This window comes from Nipponia nippon, unplaced genomic scaffold (assembly GCF_047370975.1).
Source record: "Nipponia nippon isolate SJK-2023a ecotype South Korea unplaced genomic scaffold, ASM4737097v1 scaffold_2, whole genome shotgun sequence".
Lineage (NCBI taxonomy): Eukaryota > Metazoa > Chordata > Aves > Pelecaniformes > Threskiornithidae > Nipponia > Nipponia nippon.
The window spans coordinates 2,703,913-2,726,756 of NW_028262336.1; the positions used below are offsets into that span (position 1 = coordinate 2,703,913).

Sequence of the window (22,844 nt, forward strand, 5' to 3'; positions counted from 1 at the left end):
GCCAAGCGGTTTTTGTTAGTTTTTAATGATGAAGTTGTTTTAGTTTTCCTCTTCACCATAAACTCAGCACCCCTGCCGGTCCACACTGGCCAGGCCACGGCTCGGCTTCTGGTGTTCAGTTTTGTCGGCAGCGTGTGCCGCTGCCCGGCCGCTGCTCCAGCTCCTCCGACTGCTGGCGCTTCCCCGGGGCTCTGGGCTCTGCGCTCAGCAAGAGGAGCGACTGCAACGTCTTTACCATCGAGTGGAAACTGTTTTTTCTTTTATTTTTCCTTTCCCCTACCATTGAAGCTGTTGCGTTCAGGTATTGGGTTGATAAGACTTTAAGGAAGGCTCACCTTACCTCGAGATACCCTTTTTTGGGGGGGCGGAAAGTGTGAAAAAGGAGCGTCTCCGAGTTTCGCAGATCAAATAATTGTTTTACTTGCTATATTAACAATTCGACAAGGAAATACATTTTCTTCAGCAAACAAGTATGACGCCAATAATTTGTTATCTTTTTCTCCTAAGAATTACCTGGCAATTAACATTCGTGTTTCAAGATACACTTGGAAAAGATTTTTGTGGCTATAATTGCAATTTGTTAGCCTGAGAATGGCGTTTTCTCTTCCATAACGCCTTTTTGAAGGTTAGTTACACTAAGTGGGGTTGGTTTTGGTTTTGAAGAAAGGAAAAATCCCCCGTGCTGCCTCATTTAGCAAAATAAGCAGCAGAAGGGAAAGGTTCAGCGCTGCCTTTGAGGGTGGGACTGCCGCAGCTGCCAAGCGTTGCGTATCTGTGGCTTTCAGCTTGGCCTAAATGACTTCAACAGTGGCAAGTGGCGTAGGGCTGGATTGCACGGGTGTCAGCGTAGTCCTCCCTTAATCCCTTAAGCAGCCTAGGAGAGTAAGAGCAGAGCCTGACTAAGTTGAAAGCAGGCCATAAACCAGTAACGTGTTAACGTTTATATACCTTTTGATTGAGAGAAAGGGCCTCAGACAAGAGCAGCCAAGAAAACTGAGAACTGACGTGATTGGAGCCGATGGCTGAGCCTTACTGGAATGTGTTTTCTAGCTCCCGCCCCTGCTCCAGGCACTGCGCTGCTGCCCAGGTGGAAGAGCACCTCTCTGAAAACAAAGCGTACGCTGGGCTAGCAGAGAGCCTCCCGAAATTTGCACAGATTTCCTACTGCACTTTAAAGCCGCGCTGCTGCTGCCGCGGTGGGCGACTGCAGCGCTGTTGCGGGAAACAAATGGTGTGGCAGGGCAACTGCGGAGGGCGTTGCTGGAGAGAAGGGGTCGCGTCGTTGCTGCCGAGCCCCTGCTGTCGCTTCACCGTATTCAGGGGTACTTGCGCAGTCCTGGCTCAAGGACTCGGTCACAAACTTGCGCCGTAATCTGTGTCTGGATGACTAAGTGTCGTCGGCTGTGCTAAGGGCTGTGATGTTTTGCTGTTCCCCAAATACGTTAAATGCTCATCACTTTAATAATGATCTCACTTTGACTGGAAAGACAGAGCAGCACTGAATCGATTTATACCAAATCGGTCAGGTGTGTGTTGTTTTCTGACGCAGCGATACACGCAGCTCCAGGCTTTATCTGAAGCGAAGCGATCTGCTGCGGCTGCTGTTCCCTGCTGCCGCTGATGCAGCACGGGCAGCAGCCACGTGGACGGGAGCGCCAGCGCAGACACAGCCTTGTGCGTGACGGTGTTGTCAACCTCCCGCTGCCTCTGCGATCCCTAGAGGGAATCTAAAATCTCAGAGCACCCACGCTTTATTCCCGCTCGTTATACTGAGAGCAAGCTATTCTGTGAACCGGTGAAAGATCTAGCAGAGGTTTTTGGTCATGACGATACAAAACCGTCTTCTCTCTGCGATCGAGCCCTGCTTCGTTACACACAAGCCATTTATTATTTGCTGATACCAGTTTTATGAGTTAAATTAAAAAAAAAAAAGGCAGGCCTTTCTTTCTGCCTCACCAAAAGTATTTTTACAAGTAGGTTCCAAGTTTGCAACATGTTGCTGTTTCGGCAACCGCAAACGTGAAACAGCCGAGCTCGCGGTGGGGTGTACCCCTGCTCCTGCCCGCTCCCTGTGAGAAGGGACGCAAATACGGATTTTGCCACAGGAGATTAATCGAAGATGCTGTTTGCCCTCCACAATGTAAATTATTTATATTCAGTCCAGAGTTTTCTGCTGTGCTTCTGTTTTATAGAGCTGTAAATTACTTGGATACGGCCCCAGTGGAAAGCCCTTGCTATTTTGTAATGGAAAAAAGGAACTCTGCAGTAGAAATCTCTAATGAATGAACAGGAACATCATCTTCCAATTGTAAATAAGATCTTGTTCTGTTTATTTTGACATCTTTTTACAAATGTGTTGCATTCAAGTGTAAATATCCCAAACCATGATCTTGTTCAGAGTTCTGAGATTTCTATTGTCAAATGTAATACTTTGTTTAATAGTTGTAATAATTATTTGTATAGATATGAACACAATAGTATTTTATTAAAAAAAAAGGAAAATGCTCTTTGAATACCGTATTCTTTTTGGTATAGCTGCTTTTCCCGGAGAAAAGCCATGCATTTCACTCTTCACGATAGGTAGAAATAAAAGCTTTGTTTTGAGGCTGGGAATTTACCATTGTAGTTCTCCAGTCCTGTATATTCTCTGCATATACCGGAGTTACGCACCGCTTCTATTCGGATATATAGAACTACATAATCCAGAAGAAACATATACCGATTAGCTAAATACTGCGCGGCAGAGGCCATCCCTGCCCAGGTGAGTGCGATCGCTGCGTTAAGACGCAACTTCAGCTTGATAAAACGCTTCTCATCACGCCCTACCGCGGTGGCTGCGAAGTGCACCAAGACGCTGCTTTTGTCACAGTTTGAATCTAAAGGATGTGGTTTGGATGGGACCGGTACAGAGACGCCGCAAGGTAAGGAAAGGCTTTTTGGGAGGCTGCCTGATCCAGGAGGAGCTGACAGAATTGCTGTGAAACAATTCCAGCTGCTGCGAAACAATTCCTTTCAGGGGCGCCAGGATGCCTTGCTTGTGAACCTCAACACTCTTGTGGACGCTGAAGATGCCTTTATGGAAGATGATTTTTTTTTTTTTTAATTAAAATTTAGTATTGAGACAGATGAGCTTCTATTTTGTTACTTCAGCAATAGCCAGTAGCTATAGCCTAACGAGGCGGCTGTGCTCAGAGGTGGCTGGAAGACGTGTGCACGACGAGGGCTGGGCGCTCACAGTAACCTACCCTCGGCCCACTTTCCCCACCTTGAGGGCAGCTCGGGCCTGCCCGCTGGCAGGCAGGGCCCCTTCGCTGCACTGAGCGCTGCCCAAGAGCAACAGCCCCAGCTTCAGCGTGTTGGCAGCGCAACGCGTAAGGTGGCGTTTCCTGCTGTAGCAACCTGCTCTTTCCTATTTTAGTAGAGGAGAGGGGAAACGGGACGGGAGGCAGCTGGATGCCTTCAAGGACGGGCTGATGCCCTCAGATGCAGGTGCAGCGCTCGCCTGTGGGAGACGGGGCAGGGCTGCTGGCGCAGCTTCCACCACGGCCCCAGCAGCAGCGGGGTCCCGCTCTCGGCCCTCCCTCCAGGCTGAAAGCTGCTGGGGCCCTCAGCCAGCCGGGCTCCTTCAGACGCTGTGTACAGCCACGTGCATGCGTACAGGAGGGAAACCACACACAAAAGCAGAAGTGAAACTGGCTCAAAGTGTTTCTTCCCCCATCTTAAGCTAGAGGTGGAATGTACCCACAGACAGCATCCCTCGGCCTCGCGTGTTAACGTACTGGATAGACTCAGCATCTCCCTGCTGCTGCCATTGCTAAGATCCGCCCCGCGCCAAAGACCCTTTTTTCCTAGGGGTAGATGCCACTGTTTCAGTCGGCACAAAATCTACGTTTAGCTGTGGACAAGTCAACATTTCTCCTAAAACCATGCCTTCACATTTCACAGCACAGCACGCTCCTCCTGCCTTGGCCGCTCTTCTGCCATCCCAGAGGTTTTAGTGGTCGTTGTAACACTCTCAGCTTGCGTGATCCTAACAGATTCCCTAAACCGTGAGGTTTTTTTTCTTTTATATTGTTATTCTACAAAAGCTATTTCTGTCTCCCTTGAGTTGTACCAGGCAGAACAACAACTTTACCTACGTTTCTCGAGGGAAGAGGGACTATATGGCTGTATCCACCGCCTCTCCGTGGCTTAGGTCAACACAGCTGTGGGAGAGGGGAGACACCTTCAGGTGACCAGGAGCTGTGGAAAGAGGAGAGCGCGGCAGAGGGAAGAGACAGGTCCCATCGCGACGGGGAGAGGTAGAACAGGGCCTGCTCAGCAGCAGCTTTCTGGCCATGCACCATCCAAAATGGCTTGACCCAACCACAGCACCATGCTGCCTTTTAGAGGCCTAGGCTGGTGTAGGAACAGGGAAGGCTTTGCAGGAGGTGGAGCACAAAAACTACACAAAGCTGAGTGTTAGTAGCGCTTTTGCTTATAAAAACAGCAAACTAAACTCATGACTTGGAAAATGAGGCAGAGTATTTAATGACCAACTGCGGAAAGCTTAGGGCAGGCGTTCCTGGGCAGGCACAGCGCTCACAACCTAGGGAGAGCTATTCTGGCAGCTGCCGCTTCCAGCCCCGCCAGCTCCTGCTGCCTTCAAGGCCCTCAGCCCCTACAGCGAGCCACTTCAACTGACTGCGGCGCGATTCACCAGAAAAGCGAACGTTTGCTTGCCTTTCAAGAACTGGTGAAGCGCTTTGTGCTGAGCGTGGGGGTGAGCACGTGGGGTAAGCAGGGGCCCCGCTACTGGCCCATGGGCGGCAGAAGGGCCCCAGCCACCTGGCACGACTCACACCAGCTGCTCCGCGTGTCTCCCTGCACACCTCTGACTAACACCGTTTTGCCCAGCGAACAGAGAAAGGCGAAACAACAGCCGCAAAGCGACACGGGGAAGTCGGGGAACACAGGTCCCCCGCGTACCCAGGGAGCCGTCCTTCCCTCCCCGAGGGCAGTCCCCCGGAGAAGGGCCGCCGGACTAAAGGCATAAGCCACATTTCAGGTGGGGAGGGCTGCAGAGCCAAGCTCGACTAGGACAGCTGGGAGACCCAGCCAGCGCCATCAAGGCTCTTGGGGTTTTTTGGGGGTTGTTTGTTTTTTTTTTTTTGTTTGGTTTTTTTTTTTTAAATTGATGCATCAAGCTGGAGGCACAGAAGCAGCAGGGAGACAACTCCAACCCTTCCTCCCATCTCTTAGGCTTGAGGTGCCTTTCCTTGTATTTAATTTAATTCTCTCATGTTTTTCTGCTTCTTCTGTGCTGTTCTCCACCCTTCTCCAGCCTCTCGCTCCCTCACTGCTGCTACCACCTTGCCATTCGCACACTGTGCTCGTCTCTGCTTAGCTCAGCGAGCCCATATGTTGCTCTTCCACCTCCTATGTGCTGTTCAACATTAGTTTTTTCTCACGTTCCTATTTAGAGAAGATAGATAGATAGGTAACTGGCTTCCTGGTTAGAAACAAATACAAGCTTGGAACAAGGTCTGAGACTACAGATTGTGGAAGACCCGGGGAGAATGAATCTCTTTTATGAAGATGTGTGTCCAAAACTGGACAAACTCTGGGGCACACAAGCCCTTCTTCGGTCTGGCACAGAAGTGATATCCCTGCTACCCCAACGCCTTGTCCTGTGTCCTTGACTCCTGCTCATCACAAAATACGCGAAGAGCAGAACATACCTGTACCAGAGGAAAAGCTGCTCATCTTTCTCCACACCTAAACATGGGGTGAGGGCAGTCCTGCAAGGCAAGAGGCCATCCTGCACCTGACTAAATAGGGGCTGTGAAGGCAGCACAGTGAGCAAAGAGGACTTCAGGTTAGACTCACAAAGAGCAGGATCCAGCACTGGATCCTCCAAGTCTCCCCCCACCCCCTAAATACCTGCCGCTACACCAGTTTGGATAACCTGCCAAGATCAACAGGGTTTTGAACTAGTCTCCCTCTTTTTCCCCATCTCTCTGGCTCAAGGGCACTGAGGGAGGCACCATTTGCTAATCCTAGTAAGAAACCACACTGGCGTCTGCCCAGACTTGCCCACTTCATACAAAAATATTCAGTGGGCTCTGGAGTGCTTTGCATGGTGCAATTGCAGCTGCATGGTGCGACTGCAGCACGGGCACCAGAGAAACCAGGCAGTTAAAGGATTAAAGGCTGGTGCAGTTCCTAAAAGAGGCCGGTGCTCAGTTGCCAGCTGGGGTTAAACCACGACAGGACTCCATCAGGAAATTTTCTCCCTCCTTCTCCTGCTACCTCCCCCCAGTCCCGGCCCCAAAGCACTGCCCCGCTTGCTCCCTAGCTCACCTCAGCAGCAAACGATGTGACGGTCACACGAGCACCTCACCTCCCAACAGATCTACTGCTGCAGCTCTTCATGCAGCTTCCAGGTGGCACCAGGCAACAGGGCTCTCTGCAGCCGTGCCTCAGACCTCTGCTCCTGCTGCTGGGGCCAGGACTAGAGGGGCAGAGAGAAGGGAGGGAACGGGTGGTGCTAGCGGCAGTGCTATCACTGCCTGTTACCACCTGCCCTCCCAGTAGAGCTCTGGAAAGAGCACATCCTGCACACCCCAGATACTCCTACAATAAATTTTGGGTTCACTGGTCAGAGAACTGGAAGTGCAGCACCTGGGGGCCTACGGCAGCCCTTGCATTTGCAGGGAGGGGGACAGGGCAGCACAGAGCACGTGTTGCAAAAAAGCTGTCGGGTCAAACATTCATACACCTCTGGGTACAGAAACCCAGGTGGCTCCATCTGCACAGCATGTTTATAGCCACGCTGGGCAAGGCAGAGCACCACAGCCCCACCAGGAGTCCCCGACGGGGGTGGCTTAGTCCCCGATGGGGGTGGCTTAGTCTTGCTGCACTCGGCAGTAAGGATCTGGGGTTTTTTTGCACGTCAGAGTTCCTGGCAAGTCTTTCCTTATGGGAAGAAACAGGAAGCTGCAGGCAAGCCTGCGTAGCTAATATTGGATTCTGCCATTTTAGACAGACCGAGAACATATGCCATGGCTGCAGGGTGGCTGAATGGAAAATGTGGACTATCCTCAGCCTGATAGTCCTCTGCTGGTGCTACTCAGACAAAAGCAAGTGCCGTCTCCTTCCCTGCAGCCCATGCTGACACCGATAAGGAAAAGCAGCTCATGCTTCACAACAAGCCTGAGAAACCTAGTCCTATTTCTAGCATCACTGAACATTCACAACTCCATCTGCATGGCAAACCTGCAAGTTAAACCCAAAGCATTGTAATAAAACACAGCACACGGGGACCATCGCCACCTTCTGCGTGTTCTGGCACGCCCTGCCTGAAACGTGGCTACATCTCCACAGGAGTGCAGCTCTGCTCGGGAGGACAGCTGCTGGCAGCCTCTTGTGGCATTCCTCCTCCAGCCCCCTCTTCGCTCCGCCAAAGGGGCTGCAGTGACAAACAAGAGCGTCTGTTCTTTACTCCAGTTAGCCCGGCAAGGGCAATTTGGTTAAGAGAACAAGCAGGTCATCTGTACCAATGCTCAGGAAGCTGTCTGTGAGGCTCCTAAGGATGACCGCAGCTGTGTGACACCACTGGGCACCCCTCTGCCGCGAGCGTTCTCCTTGCTGCTGCTGAGAGCTGGAGCAAGAAGAATTCAGATCAACCTGCAGAGCAGGGAGCCAAGAACATTCGTTTTATTGACCATCTTGACAAACTCCAACTTAGAAAAAATAAAACCAGCTGGTGCAAAACCTTTCTAGGAGATACAGACTTCTCAGAGTAGAAAATTACCATAGTCTTCTGCTTTGGTAAGCACAAGTGGAATGGAGCCTTTGCATCACTGGGTACATGCACATACACCAAAGAAAAAATGCTCAATGACAAGAGTAAGGACAGCAGGCCTCAAAGAATACTTTTTAATTCAAAATTAGCAAAACAGGACACATTTTAGATGCAAGGCCTGAAATAATTCACACCTTATTCTTGTTTTTTAAATAAGTGAGAATCCAGGAAGAATGCAGAAGCCATTTAAAAACTTATTTCAGATGCAGAAAAGCTGGAAAGAAGTTTGGTCCAGATCTTTACCTAAAGAGCTCAACCCCAACGGCCCAAAACCTCCTCCACACTCCCAGCCCCTAAGGAAACCTGTTTTGCCAAGTTTGCCCAAAGCAAGCTTGTGAGAGGAGAAAGTCCGAGGCTGCCGGACAGCCTCCCCGTTCCACCCTGCTCCTTTAGCAAGGCCACGCAGCAGGAGCCAAGGGGCTGCCAAGGACCTACCCAGCGCACAAGGCTGCAGCTTCACCGCACCATCTCTCTTAAGGTTGCTTGAGGACAGCGTTTCTGGTGCTGGGAAGGAGACCATCACACTGGCAAGTGCCTGCGTAGGAGCTGCCAGAGAGAAGTGAGGCTGTTCAATATGCCCAAGTGAGAGAGGCCACACGAGCAAGGCGGGAGAGCACTCTGGCAGGGCACTCGTGGGCATCTCTAGTCCACCGTATCCCTCCAACACTGCAGACCCTTGAACTTGTTTCTCTTGTTACTGTGGCTCCCCACCAGCTACAGAAGGAGCCTCTCCAACAAAAAAAGAAACCAGTCCCCCACTGCCACCTCAGCTTGGAGTCCTCTGCTCACTCGGCGGCTGCGGGTCAGGAACCAAACGCTCTCCCGGTGCTGCCAAAGGGACTCTCCGAGGCCAGCATCCCACAGGGTACAGGGGCCAGCTGCCGATGCAGGAGGAGCTGCATTGCACTTCTCAAGCCTGCTCACCGGAGAGGAAGCAGAGCACATCAGCAGGGAGGAAGGGAAGCAAAGCTCTCAAACACACCTCCAGTTTCCTCCCTCTTCACTGGCTCCAGCACCTGCTGCACCTACAAGCAAGAGGGCTGTGCACTGGCCTCAGCCACCGGGTCGTGCCTACCCCAGAGGGTGCAGTGGGAAAGGAGCAAATGTTGTCTTCCCTCCCGGTCCCACCTCAGTTACCGCAGCACCCCTTTGTGCTTGCTGTGGGATCCGGCTCCCCTGCTCCCATGGGCTTGTCGGCCACAGAAGCAGGCTCATTCCCCACAGACGCCGATGGCCCGGTCCCTTTGGCTGAGTGGTTTGGGACGCCCCTGCGCCCTCGTCCCCTGGGGACTCAGAACACTGGGATCTTGTCCCTGCGCACCGCGTCCAGGTCATCATCCAGGGTCAGCAGGACCTGAGGAGGAAAGCGTGAGGCAACTCAGGCAGCTGCCCAGCCCACAGCTGGGAAGAATGACCAGCTCCGAATGGCATCTCATCACAGGGGTCTCTGCCTACGTCTCCAGCACGTACAGGAGTCACAACAGCAACCCATGTAGATGTGCCAGATTAACTTTGTTTCTGTAACACTCCCAGCAAGTCCCTCTGCCAGCACAGCTGACAGGTAGCTCTCCCTACAGTGCTGCAAGGACCTGAGTAGGTAATCCTGCCCCAACTATGATGGAGACACTGCTTGTAAGCTGGTTCCTCATCACTAGCCTCTGAAGAGCCATCCAGGAGGCAGCAGGGTGGGAATTGCTTGACCACAGCTCAGACATTGCACGTGGCCAGGCAGCTCCTTTGCAAACAGTTTGCACCTTGCACAGCTAGGGTTAAGGTCTCCCTCTCCGCTTCCCCAAAACACTATGCTGTGACCCCATCACAGGGGACGCCTCCACCTCTGCCACCACACAGACCATCAGGCCTAAAAAGAGTTACCAAGTAGAGGAGCACAGGAGTTAACTATGGAAGAGAGGGAAAGCCCAGGAGTGAGCTAAGCTCCCCACCAGTGACCCTGCTGCCTGGGTCAAAGGGAGGTCCTCACAAACCCATGAGAGGGCTGGTCACACCAGCAGCCCCTCAGCTTCCCCACAACAGCTGTGTGACCCACAGCCCCAGAGGGAATTTGAGGCCAGGAGGCACAGGGAGCAACAAAGGAAAAGGAGGAAGCCTGATCCCTGATCCCGCTGACAAGGAGCATCCCACTGTGAAGGCTGTCTGGAGGCGGAGCCAAGCAGAGGAGCTGGGGCACTTCTGTGGGGTCCTGGGGCAGCCACAGCTCCGTGCAGATAGAGAGGGACAAGGAGGAGGAGGAGAGGGTGAGGCCATACAGCAGAGTGGGAGGCTCAGCAGCACTCACCAGAAAGGAGAAGAACAAGGCAGCTGCGGAGAGGAAGTGCCAGACGTCATGGTCATCGAAGAAACCCAGCAGGATGCACGGCCGGTTCTTTTCCCGGGACTCTGCTGGAGTCTCCTAGGGGAGCAGGCAGGGTGTCAGGACCTGATATCCACTCACACAGGGCCCTGGCTGGCCATGTTGGACCCTCTGGAAATTGCCCTGTCTTAACTCTCCATGCAGGAGCCAGGAAAAAGCGCTGTGCTGGCTGGACATGTGGTGAGAGCAGGGCAGGAACAGAGTGTCATACTTAGACCTGGAGATGGATCTGGGGCCACAACCCACGGCTGGGGGGACTCCTCTGGTCTCCACATCTGAGGTCCTGCACAGCACAACCTGCACAGCCCCCACCAGACCAGCCTGCAGCAAGCCCCTCGCTTCCATGAAGGGGGACACAGTATCTTGTGAGAAGGCACCCAGTCAGGATTTAAGAGCCTCCCAGGCCATGGAGAGCCCCCACAACCCCAGGCAGGTTACTCCCCATTGGCCATCTGCTCTGGGGAGAAGTCTTCCACCCAGCACTGGCCAGGATTTGTCCAGTTTTGCTTTCAGATCCCCAGCTCCTCCTCTGTCCCCTGGTGAGGACCAGTCACCTCCGGATCACCTGGTTCATAAATAGTCTCTCCCCAGCTGCATGCACACAGTCATTTTTGGCTCAGCACAGCTTCCCATGCTCCCTTCCCAGTCTGCTGAAGGAGTTAAACCCTTTCAGCTCTCCATGAGCAGCCCAAGACTCTTCCCCATAGTATTTTTTTGTGTAAAATGAACAACAGGAAGGAAAGATGACAAGAGACAGAGATGGACAGAAGGACAGTGAAAGGGGAACTTTACCTCCCAGCTGCTGAGGGTCTGGAAGAAGAAATAGAGGGCGGCCGCCCACACCACTGCCGTGGCCACGATGCAGAACAGGGGGATGGGCAGGAGCTTCTCAGAGCTGCGGAGCTGCAGACAGGGACAACATGCCCTGAGCTCTTCCCAGGGGCTGGAGCCATGCATAGGGCTGACACGCCAGCCTGGACCATCTGCATCTGCAAAGGGCCGCCCACCCCAGGGAGACACATCCCAGCCACCCCCGAGATGGCTACATAGCATCCTTCCCCAACACCAACACCTTGTCCCACCCTGAGCCCCACAATGCCCCTCCACATCCCTCTGCAGCAACACTGAAACCCAGACTGCAGCAAAAAAGAGGCCCATCCCTTCCCCTTTGGAGACAGACACCCCGAGGACAGCTACAGCTGCCTCCTTTACCTTCATGATGATGTAGAAAGCCAGATAGAGCAACAGGTTACAGATAAAGATCCCCAGTATGTAGGAGGCAAAGTCTCTGGGCCGATACACCAGCCCGAAGATAGCACTGAGAGAGAGGGAAGAAGGGACATTAGACAGCGTCTTTCACTGGGGACAGGGTACATCCCCAAACTGACAGCCACCTGCTGCTCCCCCCATACCACAGGACACAGCAACACTGCCACAGCCTCCAAATTCCCTGGAGGAAATGCACTGTTAGCCTCTGCTCCCTGCTGAGAAGCAAAGCAGAGAAAACTCGGCCATGGTCAACCACTGGGAGCAACCGGAGACCCCAGAGGGCAGGCAAGGGCCCTGGGCTGCTTCCGACGCGTGGCCAAATGCATCTAACTTGGTCGGAGCTGGCCCCAGATCCGTACGTTTAGCAGAAGGCATGTCCCTGACAAGCAGCTTTAGTGAAAAGCAAGAGCCTGGGGCAATGATTTTAGGTCTCATCCAAGAGCTGATCCCTCCATCCAGGCAGTTACTGCTGAGCCAGGCTCTGTGACTGTGATTAACAAGCGTCTGTCAAGTCTCCTGCACCTTGGCTGCACCAGAGACCTCCCAGCTACGTGGGAAGCACACGTACAGCACAACGCAGCACCGCGGTACCAGGCCAGCCCTACACAAGCTCGCTCAGACGCAAGCCATGAGAGCAGCAGCTGAAACACTTAGGGATGCCTCACGTAGCTCTGTAGTGCTGCACTGCATCCTATGGATCTGCCTACCGTTCAGCACTCATCAGATCCCACTCGTTGCCAAACCGTGTCAGAAAGGCACCAGCACAGGGCTATCGCACAGACACTGCTGCATTTCCCCATCGCTTCAGACCACCTGTATGTCAGTACTGAATCCTGCTGCCCGTGTGCGCAAGTACGCAAGACACCCACACCCCACTACTTACAAGGACCAGTTGACCAGGTTTCCAACAATGAGCAGCACCATCCTGTCCTGAAGAGAAGACACTGATGATCATATGAAAGCAGAAGGAAATGCAAAAAAGAAGCCTTTGCCTCAGAAATTCAGGATATCATTATGCGAGGGATTTGGAGTCTGGTTCCTGCAAACACACATGCACCTGACTCTGAAGTTTGCTCTGCGGGAGCTTTTGCCAGATGGAAACTGCTCTGGCCCTCACAAATTTGAAGAAAGTATTGCAAGAAGGAGACTAAACATCTGAAGAAGTACAAGCCCAGCACTTAAGTAAGGATCAGCCTCAGGAGGTTCTGCAAATCCTTTGACTGTTTCCACTGTTTTTCTAGTTAGATTCCTTCCCTCCCACCATTTTACAGAAAAAATTATTGCACAGAGAAAGGATGTGCTTGAAAGAGGCAGCAGGGGAAGCTTTGGATAGCATCCTGCACGTATCCGCAGAGCCTTTTTTTCACCCATCTCACCATTAGCTAGGGAAGCACTGTAACTACAGCAGGCAGAAGGGTTACATCTGTGGGGCATGTGCAGTTATACTTACAGCTGCTTTCATGATGTAGCTATTTCAGGCTGGCCAGGCTTACTTTATGCCTGAGTGCACTGAGTTTGCTTCCAAAACTCGGTCTGACACTTACTCAGAGATGGGAGAATAAATAAAAAAAAATAATAAAAAGGATGCTCATGGATAAAAAAAGCTTCATTTGGCTTCAAGCCCTAATTAGCACTCTGGGACACCAGGTAACTCTGGGACACAAGGTAACAGCTACCATTTCTTACTTTTTTTGCTGTCTGCCCTGAGGTGCTGTAGAAATAGCAATAGCTGTTGCTTAAGCCACAGAGCCAAAGTAGTCACTACCTTCCCTGGAGAGTCTGCACTGCACAGAGCCTCGCACCCATTCCTTTGAATGGATGCCCCCAGCTAGCAAGAGCGAAGACAAATCCTATCATCCTCCTCTCACCTTTGCTCTGATGTTTTATTCACTAAGCCTTAGCTCAGGGCAGGCCTGAGAGTGGGGGTAAACCGCTCCAGCGGAGACCTACGCTTACCCGAACATTTGTGGGGAGGAGGAAGAAGGGAAGCAGGGAGCATCACTTTTTCAAATAGCCACAACTCTTTCCTCTGCACATTGCCTAGAAAGCGAGCAACTGGTGAGGAAGGTGCTGAGATGAGGAATCACCTACCATGTACATTGGTCGACTGCACTGCTGGATACAGTCCGTGTACAGCACCATCGCTGCCCGTCGAAATATCCCCAAGTCTGCCAAAGAAGAGGATAAAAAGCCAGAACAACCAGCAGAGTAAGCTCCAAAATGCCTACAGGGAAAAGATGTGGACACCCACTGGCTGCCAACAGAGGACTCAGCCTGCAGAGGGTCAGGGTGTCCAGAGATTCGTTTCTTGCCCTTTGGGAGCAGTCTGTGCTGAGCAAAAGGGCAGCCACTACAGGATGGGGATGGCATTTGGCCAGAGTGACAGGTTTAAAAAAAAAAAAATAATAATCCCCTTGCCACCGGCACAGCCCAGAAGTCAAACAGGCCCTGTCTGTACACGTAAACAGGCTGGCTTTGCAACCACATCTCTAGAGGAGAGAGGTATGTGCAGGAAGGGGGAAAAGCACCTTCCACGGAACAAGCTGCCAGAGCAGGGAAACAGCAGAAACTCATCCTGCCGTCCATAGAGGGTCCCGGAGGGGCAGAGTGCACCCCGGACACTCCGTTGCAGAAGCTTCACTGCAGAGCCATCAGTGGCAGTGGGGATGGCCAAACACACATGCCCCTCTTCAGCCACAAACGTGGAGCTCGAAAAGGCTCCTGAGCCAAGATCAGAGCTCTCCTGTGCTGTAACACCACCTTTCTGCCAAGGAACGGGACGGGCAGTGCTGCTGGCAAACTGACTTCACTTCTGAAGAGCTGACCCCAGGTGGCATGCGAGCCTGCCTCCCCACACACACCCATGCATCCCCCGCTGCTATGCGGCTGCTCAATCAGTTCAACAGAGGAAAATGAGAGCTGCTGACAGTTACCTGAGTCAGGGCCATCTGAGGCAGACAGGAGCAGAAGAGGAAGGAGAAATATGTTTGTAAGCAGAGCACAAGAGCCAGGTTCCCCACCAGACCCTCTCCCCCCTCACCCCATGAACGGGGTTTTATGCAGCTCACTGCTCTGAGCACAGCTGTAGCTGAAGGGCAGGCTCCCTCAGAGCCCAGCTCTTCTGCCACCACGGAGCAGACAGGTCACGCTGACTCCCGTGGGTCTGGGAAGCAGCAGCACAAGGACTTCAGAGGCCAGGAAGAGCATCAGATGGATGAGAGGACAGGATAACCCAGAACACAAGCACAGGCCACAGGATCATGCTCGCAGATGTGCTGCCTAGGCAGCTCACGCAGGTGAGGTCAGGAGGCACCTGCACACCCTAGAGCAAGAGGGTTCAGTCACAGCACTTACCGATCTTGAAGCGGCCCATGTAGTAGATCTGGGTGCTGAGAGCCAGAGAGGCCAAAACATGGATCATTGAGAAAATGACCCAAAACCACATGTCATTTTTCCCAAATACCTGAAAGACATATTAAAAGCAAACTGAGCCCTGTTATCAGCAGGCTGATCCTTTTCCCTCCTATGTCACCATGGGTATTAGACAACCTCACTGAACGTGGAAAAGAAACCCCCAAATCTTCCAACCCAAAACCAGATCTATAAATCCAAGCAATTCCAGAGAAGCAAGAGGAGCTCAGCACTTCTGGAGAGGAGACCATTCTTTCTGAACACCCCTTCAGACAAGAACGACAGCTTGGAAGGGCTGCAGCTAGCCCAGAGAGCAGAAATGCAGGGACTCCCAGGCTAGGCAAGCTCTCCCTGCTGAGGCGGGCAGCAGCTCTCTGGCCAGGAGCTGGATTTTTATAAAGGCAGTAAGGGAACTGACAAGCACACTGTAGTAGACCAAAAAGGACAAAGCCGCTCTGTGGGCAGTTACACCTATTGTACACTTTCACTTTATTTAAGGACTGGAAGGGACCTACAAATGCAGGTTAATGCTATATTAAAACTTAAATTTTTCACTTATACTTTAAGGAGTCCAGAAACTATGGTCTGCCATGAGGCTGTGATCACGCACTCCCCTCCCCTTGGACACAGCATTTGCCTGAATATTTCCTGTGTGCTTCAAAGCATCCCACAAGAGACTAAACAGCATCCCATAATAAAACTCCAGTGTTTTGAACCTGGGTGTGCAGATTTACCACAGCTATCAAGAGATTCTTGGAAAGTCCCAAGTCCACCAGCTGCTCCTGTATGCCTTATCCCACAGTCTCCTACCCAGACACCTTTGGACAATCAAGTGGTATTCTGCATTATGTGTGGTAGTGAGAGGCTGACGGCCCACTGGGATCTAGCTGCTAGTGCAGAGCACGAATTGAATGGACTTTGCCTGGTTACTGCCAAATGAAAGAGTCCCCCCAAAAAAAGTGAAGCAGAGAACTCCAAGGTAAAGCACAGGCTGGGGATTCAGGCAAGCCCAGATCAATACCTGCAATGCTATGAGCAAATGGGCAAGGGAGGAGGAAAACCCAAGAGCACTGAGAATTCAAATGCTAGCAGCTGCTTATAGCACTCTTATGCTACCCTGATGCTCTCCCAGTCATTTGCCCACTTAAGCTACGTTCCCAGCCACACCATCTCCTTCCCAGAGAAGCACGTAGGTAAGAGGGAGCCATACCACTCCAAGGACGGCCAGACAGATGACCACAGCAAACGAGGCATAGGCAGAGTAGGCACTGGCATTGATGTCTGGGTGGCGGGTCTGGTAGAGCTTGAGCATGCACAGTCCTGCGATCATGTACATGAAGGAAGTGTCTATGGAGGGAGCACAACAGAAACAGTGAAAACAGGTACTGCCAGTAGGCTGAGAAAGCTGCTCTGAGTGCATATACAGAAGTGCAGGAGCAGGGCCAAACCCAAGGCTGTCAGGCACAAACCCCCGATGCTGCTCTACATTGTACAGCACTTTGTGCTTTGCCATCTCGCAGCGCATCTACCATGCTCCGGGGCAACAAAAACTAAAGGGGCTCAAAAAATAAGTGCCCACAGTGCAGCACAGAAACAGGCAGGGAATCGCAGAAACCTCCAGGGGAGTTTGCAAGGGTAGAGGGATGGGAAATGCCAGCAACTCAGCAGGAGACAGAGCATGGCAAATCCTACCCCCAGCTCAAAAGGAGAAAGGAAACTCAGCTTACCAAACTGGAAATTGGAGTAATTAGGGCAGACATGATAACAGGCACTGAGCACCCCTTCCATCATCAGAGCGATGCCCATAGCATAAAATAGACCAAAATGCTTCGGGATCCCATAGTCCTGGAAGAGAGCAGAGCTGTATAGTAAGTGCCCTCACTGTCCTGATGACAAGCAAGCTTCCACTCTCCATCACTTCATCCCTCCTAACCCCCACGCATGTCCTTCAGTCACCAGTGCTGTGTGCAACCATAGGCTCTCCACGCTGCATAGCCAACTGAATCCACAGGCAGCAAACCCAAGCTAATCACACAGAAACTTCTGGTCTGAAGACCTCAGTGTTTTGGTACTGACATCTTGAGACTAAAAACCTGTGTCCTGTACCTTGCGCCACGCTACGTCCTGCCCCAAATTGAGCAGTAGGGACCCAGAATAGCAGCCTTGCTCTTGTGGTCAGCAGGGATTTAAAAGCACCTGAGGAGTAGAGCCCACCAGCCCAGGTGAGAAGGCATCTCCATCACTATCTGGCTGAGATCTCATCTGCAAACCATAAGTAGCAGACCCTTAAAACTGCTAAGACCTTTACTTGCTACCAAGCCAGTGAAAACAGAGCTGTTTGTCTCCAGAAACAACCAGCACCACTGCCCACAAGGCTGCAGATTTCTCCATCCTCTCCCAGAAGGTACTGAAGAGACTGCAGAAGCTCTGGCTACAAGCAGCTCTGCTTCAGAGCTAGAGGCAGCCAAATTCCTCTAGGTTATCATAGGCAGCTCTATTCCCTCTGGCAACCAAGAGTGCCAAGAAGGACCTCTTGATTGTGTAAGACAAATCAAGTCTCACTATAAACAAAAGCATCTTGGGACACTCCTACTGTGCCAGTTCCTCCACAGTGAGCACTGGAGGAAAAGCCACAGCCACAGGAGTTGTTCCTCTGCTCATCTCCTTGTCTTCGCAAGCCCAGGCTGGGTCACCATGGCAGTATGCACATACTGTAAGCAGCAAAGTACGGGGGTGTGCAAGAACGTAAGCGTCCCACCTAGGCCCTTTTTCAGGGGAGGAAAAAAGAGGAGGATTCAATCCTCCAGCAAGGAAGGCAAATGGAAACCCACGGTTTCCAAGTTTGGAAACGCTCTGGTTTCCAAGTTCTTTCCAAGTTCTCCCTGCCTTTCCTCCCTCCACTCAGCCCCATGCAACCATGCTTCCTACCAGGGTATAGACATCTTTCATCTCCATAGCCCGACGGTGGAGAATGTCCCTGCGCAACACAATGAGGAGGAAGAGAAAGCCCAGCAGCATGTGGCCCACATTGCTGAGGATGTTGTTGAAGGCACTGCGGGGAAAAAGAAGGTTTAAGACAAAGGCAGCACAGCAGCAGGAAGCTGAACCCTGGGCCATGATAAGCTGAATCCATTTCGCTCCCCCACCACCATCCTCCACCTCAGCAGCTGCCAAACACCTGCCAGTTTTACACCCTGGATGACAATTTTAGGTTGACTAGTTCACCTGCCCCAGTGGATTTAACACTTCCTCTGCGAGATTCCCAACTCTGGGCTTTCTTTGCACTCCCACATTAGTTCAGAGAAATGCTGCACTGAAAGGGCTGATCTGAACTTCTTTGCACAGCTGCTGCTCCTCGGGTACAAGTGACAGTGTCCAAAACAACATGGGAGTACATCGTTGCTGTGCCACAGGTTTGCTAGGGGAACCCAGGTGCCATATGTTCCTGGGTGCATGTGTCTCACTGCAACAGAAAGCCACTGCTGAGCAAAACAGAAAGCTCAAAGTCCTAAACTCTCAGTGGTCTTATCAACACAGCTACTGTGAGCCTGGAAAGGATAAAATCCTAACCTAGGCACAGCACAAACACTCAGGAGGCACGAGACAATAATGCAGTTACCACAGGGCTCACTCACCTCAGCACCCCAAGGGGATGAGCGCACAGAAAGTTGTAGTAGCAGATGTCCTGATTGCCTGTCACGTTCACTACCTGGACAGAGGGGAGGTGGGAGACCTAATATTAGCAAATCCTCCCTGTTCTGGGGGGTTTGCTTTGTGCAAACACTGCATGTACACAAGGTGTACCAGGACACGGCCTAGCTCTAGCACTGGCACAGGGGAGTACTGACATCTGCAAGTGAAGCTTTTGGGGGGGGGGGGAGGGAAGATGTTGCCACAGGCCACAAACCTGACGATAGTCTTCAGAGGAAACATACTGGGTGCTCTCAGCCCCACCACCAATAGATCTGCTTGCAGATATCTGAACAGCAGGAGGATAGCAAGGGCGGTGCGGGGCAAAGGGAGGAGAAATCACTCATATCACAGCAAACCCTACTTGCTTTCAGTTGTCTTTTAGCGATAACAGCAGATTCCTCCTGCCTCTAAAATGAAACAGGCCCCAAATGAGACATCAGATGAGCAGGAACACAGCTGCGCTCCCGCTTCCCAAGCAAAAATAGCAGAACTGCAAGCTCAGCGAGCCAAGCCAGTAGCAACACTCAACACATGGTGCAGAGAGAGCAGCTAAGGTAAACTGCCCCTCAGACAGAGCAGGATTCCTGGGGGATCCCAGTTTCACTGCGACTATCATCCTTACACCATGAAACCACAGAGCAAGTTTAAAGGCAAGAGTACCCAAGCACAGGGGACAGCCTAACGCACCGTCTGGTAAGTGATGACGAGCTGGATGACCGGCAGGGCATAAAACACTGCAATGGTGATGATGTTCCTGCAGAGAAGAGAGAGTAGCAGCAGTTACACACACCAAAACAACTGGTGCACACCCAGGACAGAGCCCCACAGTGCTTGTGGAGGAAAGTGTACACCTAACGGCACAGACCCTGCTCTCCCCGCCGGAGCTGTACACCTCTGGTTATGATCTCCTGAAGCAGAGGAGCAAACGTGCTAACGCAAACAGGAGGCAAATGCTAAGGGCACAAGAAAAGCCAGGATGTGGACTGTAAGTTCATGTGTTTGAGTCCCAATTTCTCCCCTTCCCCAGTATGTTCCAGTGCACCATTTGTTACCACACTTTAAAGCAATCATGCAAACCAGAATCCATTGCCAGGATCATACGTGCACTGGTCCACAAATATCCTTATTTGAGGCATGTGCGATCTGCAGTTACTGGTTGGAACAGGGTCAGAACGTGGAACAGGATGGCTCAAAGAATATCCTCAGGTCTAAAGTGTGGTTCAGAAGAAGGGCATGTGGACAGACTCTACAACCAGAGACTGGGTCCAGAGCCTGGGCCTTACCAGTTTGTCTTCTCCTTACCAGAAATAGATTTTGTATTTTTTGCTGACAATCCTTCGGTCCTTCCTGGACAAGTCTGATAGATAGAGGAACACCTAAAACATTAGTGTGTGAGGAAAGAGGGAAGAAAACAGAAAAGAACTAATGAAGACTACAGAAGCCAGTAGAAGATCTTTACATATTTGGACAATATGCAGCTTGGTGCTATTTGGACCATTTTTTACACAGCAAGCTCGTTGTGTCCCTTGGTTCTGTAGGGAATGAGTTCTGCAAAACCCTCTGACCTCTGAATGGCTCTGACCACACAGAGCTGTGTGGGGTGACAGAAGGAGGCAGCTTTAGAGCTGCTAGCTTAAAGCCCCTCTGTACATCCACTGCAGTCACACTACTTGTACCAGATAACTACCTACTATTGCACATTTTTTTCTCCCTATGCTGTCCCACCTCCTTGGACTTTCTGGGACACTCTGGGCTTTTTCCTCATTTCTCAAAAGTCCCCAACACATTCTGATTTTCCGTATTAAATCACTCATTTCAGCAGCACACTTAGCACAGCAGGAAAACTTTCTAGACTCCAAAAAAAACACTAAGAAGCACATTCAGCTTTATTAGATTAAATCCATCTAAAAGGGAAGCGAAAGCTTAAAAACCCCGGCAAGTGACTAGCACTGGTCCTGGCCCAGATGTGTCCATGGCCCAGCATCACAGCCACAGCTGCAACGCCAGCCGTACCTTAGTGCGGATGACATTCTTATCACTTTCAATTTCTGGCATGGTGTCAAAGTCGCTCTCCTCCTCCACAGAGCTGTCTGTGTCAGAACCAGCTGGTGGCCCACGCTCAGGGGAAGACAACTGACGTCCACCACTGGAGCTTGACTCGTCTGGAGCAGAGCGGGGAGAAGGAAACAGGCAGGGTAAAGGCTAAATCCCTCTATGCACAGCAACAAGAAAGCTGCCCCAGATATCAGCTGCAATCTGCTGGGACAAGTTGATATGACCATTTCAGTGAACAAGTTTTTCCATGATCACAAAACTTCCTAAAAGTCTCAGATATCAGCTAAGAGCACTTTCAAGGACCATCTTCCCCCCTCTGCAGCATTTTGTTTTTTCCCCTGCTTTTTTTTTTTTTTTTTTTTTTTTACTTTACTTTTCATCTCTAGCATTTTCTGCTCTTTATTAGCCTGGGCTCTGAAATCTGTAAGTCTGAGACAAGCCAGAAAGCTCTAGTGAAAGCAGCAGCCTGTTCAGGGGTCAGAAACAGGCTGACCTAGTTAATCTCCAGATTTTATATAAGCTTTCTATACAAGCTTTTCTAAAAATATTGTAGAACAAAAGACAAAGAGGAAGAAAGTCAGTTTTTCAAAACAGGCAGAGCATCAGCGTTGCTCCCATTGCATGCACGGTATCAGTCACCTGCAGGTCAGCGGGACCTGCCTGCACTTCCCACAGGCTGGCCAAGCTCCCAGCCAACCCACTGCCCATACCGGCATGAGCAGAACACAAGTTTCTTCCTCATTTGCCAAATGCTTTTAAAGCATTTCCTTGGGAATTGGGGAGGAGGGGTAGAGTGGTGCTGAAGCCCTCAACTCTATTCCAGGACTTAAATCCTCCTGAATTTTTCCCAAACCTCATGAAATGCCAGTTCTGTGTTTCTTTGTCAGGTGTTCAGAGATACCACACCTTCACATTCCAACAGCTGGGTGACATCTGGAGTGTCAGGGCTGTCTTTACACCACAGTGAGCACATGCATCCTGAGCTGGGACCAAAAATTACACAGAGCTGCTCTCCTCTCTCATTTGAGCAGCTGCCTCACACTGCCCTGGACCTGCACCACCTCACCCAGCAACCTGGGTCCCCAAGCTGTCAAATTCAAGGATTATGTCCAGAAGTCCACAGCACTGAGCTATTCAATACCAATCCCTCCACAGGAGGGAAAACTCTTGTAAGGAGACTAAGAAATACTCTGGCAAAGGAAGGTGTTTTCCATCATCTCAGACTTGCAGGACCCTTGGGAGTTTTTTTTTCTCCTCCGCTGCCCGGGCACAGTTCACCTGTTGATAGCATGACATTATTTCTCCCCTGATGAAACCTCTGGACTGCAAAAAGCTCTGATTCTGTCTTGCCTTGCAGCACACAACCCTTCAGCCTTCCAGTGAAAGGCATGATTTGGTCTAAAGGCAGGCTTGATCAGCTAATAACAGACTCCTCGAAGGCTGGTTGGAAGCGACCTTTGTCAGCCCTTAGTCAACCTCCAGCCTGAAGCAGCATTGACACCAACACTTACCAGGTGACTGTGGCTTTGTCTAGCTGAGACTAACATTTCCAGTAACAGTCTCTCTGGGCACCAGAGATTTGCCTCCTTTTTGATGCAAACGTTTTGCCCTGAAGTGCAACCTGAACCTCCCAAGCTGCAATTTTTTTTTTTCCAAGTAGTTGCAAGCTGCTCCTAAAGCAGCTTGCAGCTTTATCCCCTTCTGGCTTTAAAGCACCTTAAAGTGCCTTCCCCTGTCCCAGGCAGAACCCTCCCCGTGCCCCCAGTTCTGGAAGACACTGTACCGATAGCACCATAGCTGCTTCCCTCAGGGGTGCTGGCTGTGATGGGGTGCGAAGACGTCATAATCCCAGATCCTGCGATGGAAACAGACCCAAAAGGGACAGTTAGTTTCATGTCAGTGCTTCGAAACGCATCTCCAAGGTGAATACAAACAGCTTGAAGAGCTGGAGGGGCTTGGGAAAAGCAGCATTTCTCCAAACAGATGGCAGCCTCCCTCTAGAGCATACTGTGAAAAAGGGAAACCCTTGCTTTGCAACGTGAAGCAAACCCGTTCCCTTCAGCCTCCTCACACAGGCTGCCGGTTTGACTCACAAAAGCACTAGCCTCCTCCCTCCAGCACCCTGTAGGGATCACATTATGGGGCTGCAAGACTTGGCAAATTCTAGAGCAAGTCTCACAATACCCAGAGCACCCTTAT

At 51.4% G+C, this 22,844-nt stretch overlaps 1 protein-coding gene across 3 annotated transcripts in view; it reads right to left on the reverse strand.

Annotated features, from left to right (window-relative positions):
• Nucleotides 1-7,906: 7,906 nt before the first annotated feature.
• Nucleotides 7,907-22,844, reverse strand: part of SIDT1 (SID1 transmembrane family member 1) — a 47,740-nt gene continuing 32,802 nt past the window's right edge. For 2 of the 3 annotated variants that reach the window (XM_087756569.1, XM_087756571.1), the window contains 16 exons: nucleotides 22,429-22,500; nucleotides 20,604-20,752; nucleotides 19,893-19,966; nucleotides 19,278-19,344; nucleotides 18,533-18,606; nucleotides 17,826-17,949; nucleotides 16,625-16,742; nucleotides 16,108-16,244; nucleotides 14,841-14,949; nucleotides 14,420-14,434; nucleotides 13,578-13,654; nucleotides 12,370-12,416; nucleotides 11,430-11,535; nucleotides 11,010-11,120; nucleotides 10,143-10,256; nucleotides 7,907-9,200 (listed from right to left, as the gene is read on the reverse strand). In XM_087756569.1, coding sequence (XP_087612695.1) covers nucleotides 9,138-9,200; nucleotides 10,143-10,256; nucleotides 11,010-11,120; nucleotides 11,430-11,535; nucleotides 12,370-12,416; nucleotides 13,578-13,654; nucleotides 14,420-14,434; nucleotides 14,841-14,949; nucleotides 16,108-16,244; nucleotides 16,625-16,742; nucleotides 17,826-17,949; nucleotides 18,533-18,606; nucleotides 19,278-19,344; nucleotides 19,893-19,966; nucleotides 20,604-20,752; nucleotides 22,429-22,500 — 1,457 coding nt within the window. In that variant the 3' untranslated portion in view covers nucleotides 7,907-9,137. The remainder of the gene's footprint in view (nucleotides 9,201-10,142; nucleotides 10,257-11,009; nucleotides 11,121-11,429; nucleotides 11,536-12,369; nucleotides 12,417-13,577; nucleotides 13,655-14,419; nucleotides 14,435-14,840; nucleotides 14,950-16,107; nucleotides 16,245-16,624; nucleotides 16,743-17,825; nucleotides 17,950-18,532; nucleotides 18,607-19,277; nucleotides 19,345-19,892; nucleotides 19,967-20,603; nucleotides 20,753-22,428; nucleotides 22,501-22,844) is intronic. The other variant, XM_087756570.1, reaches the window with a different exon arrangement.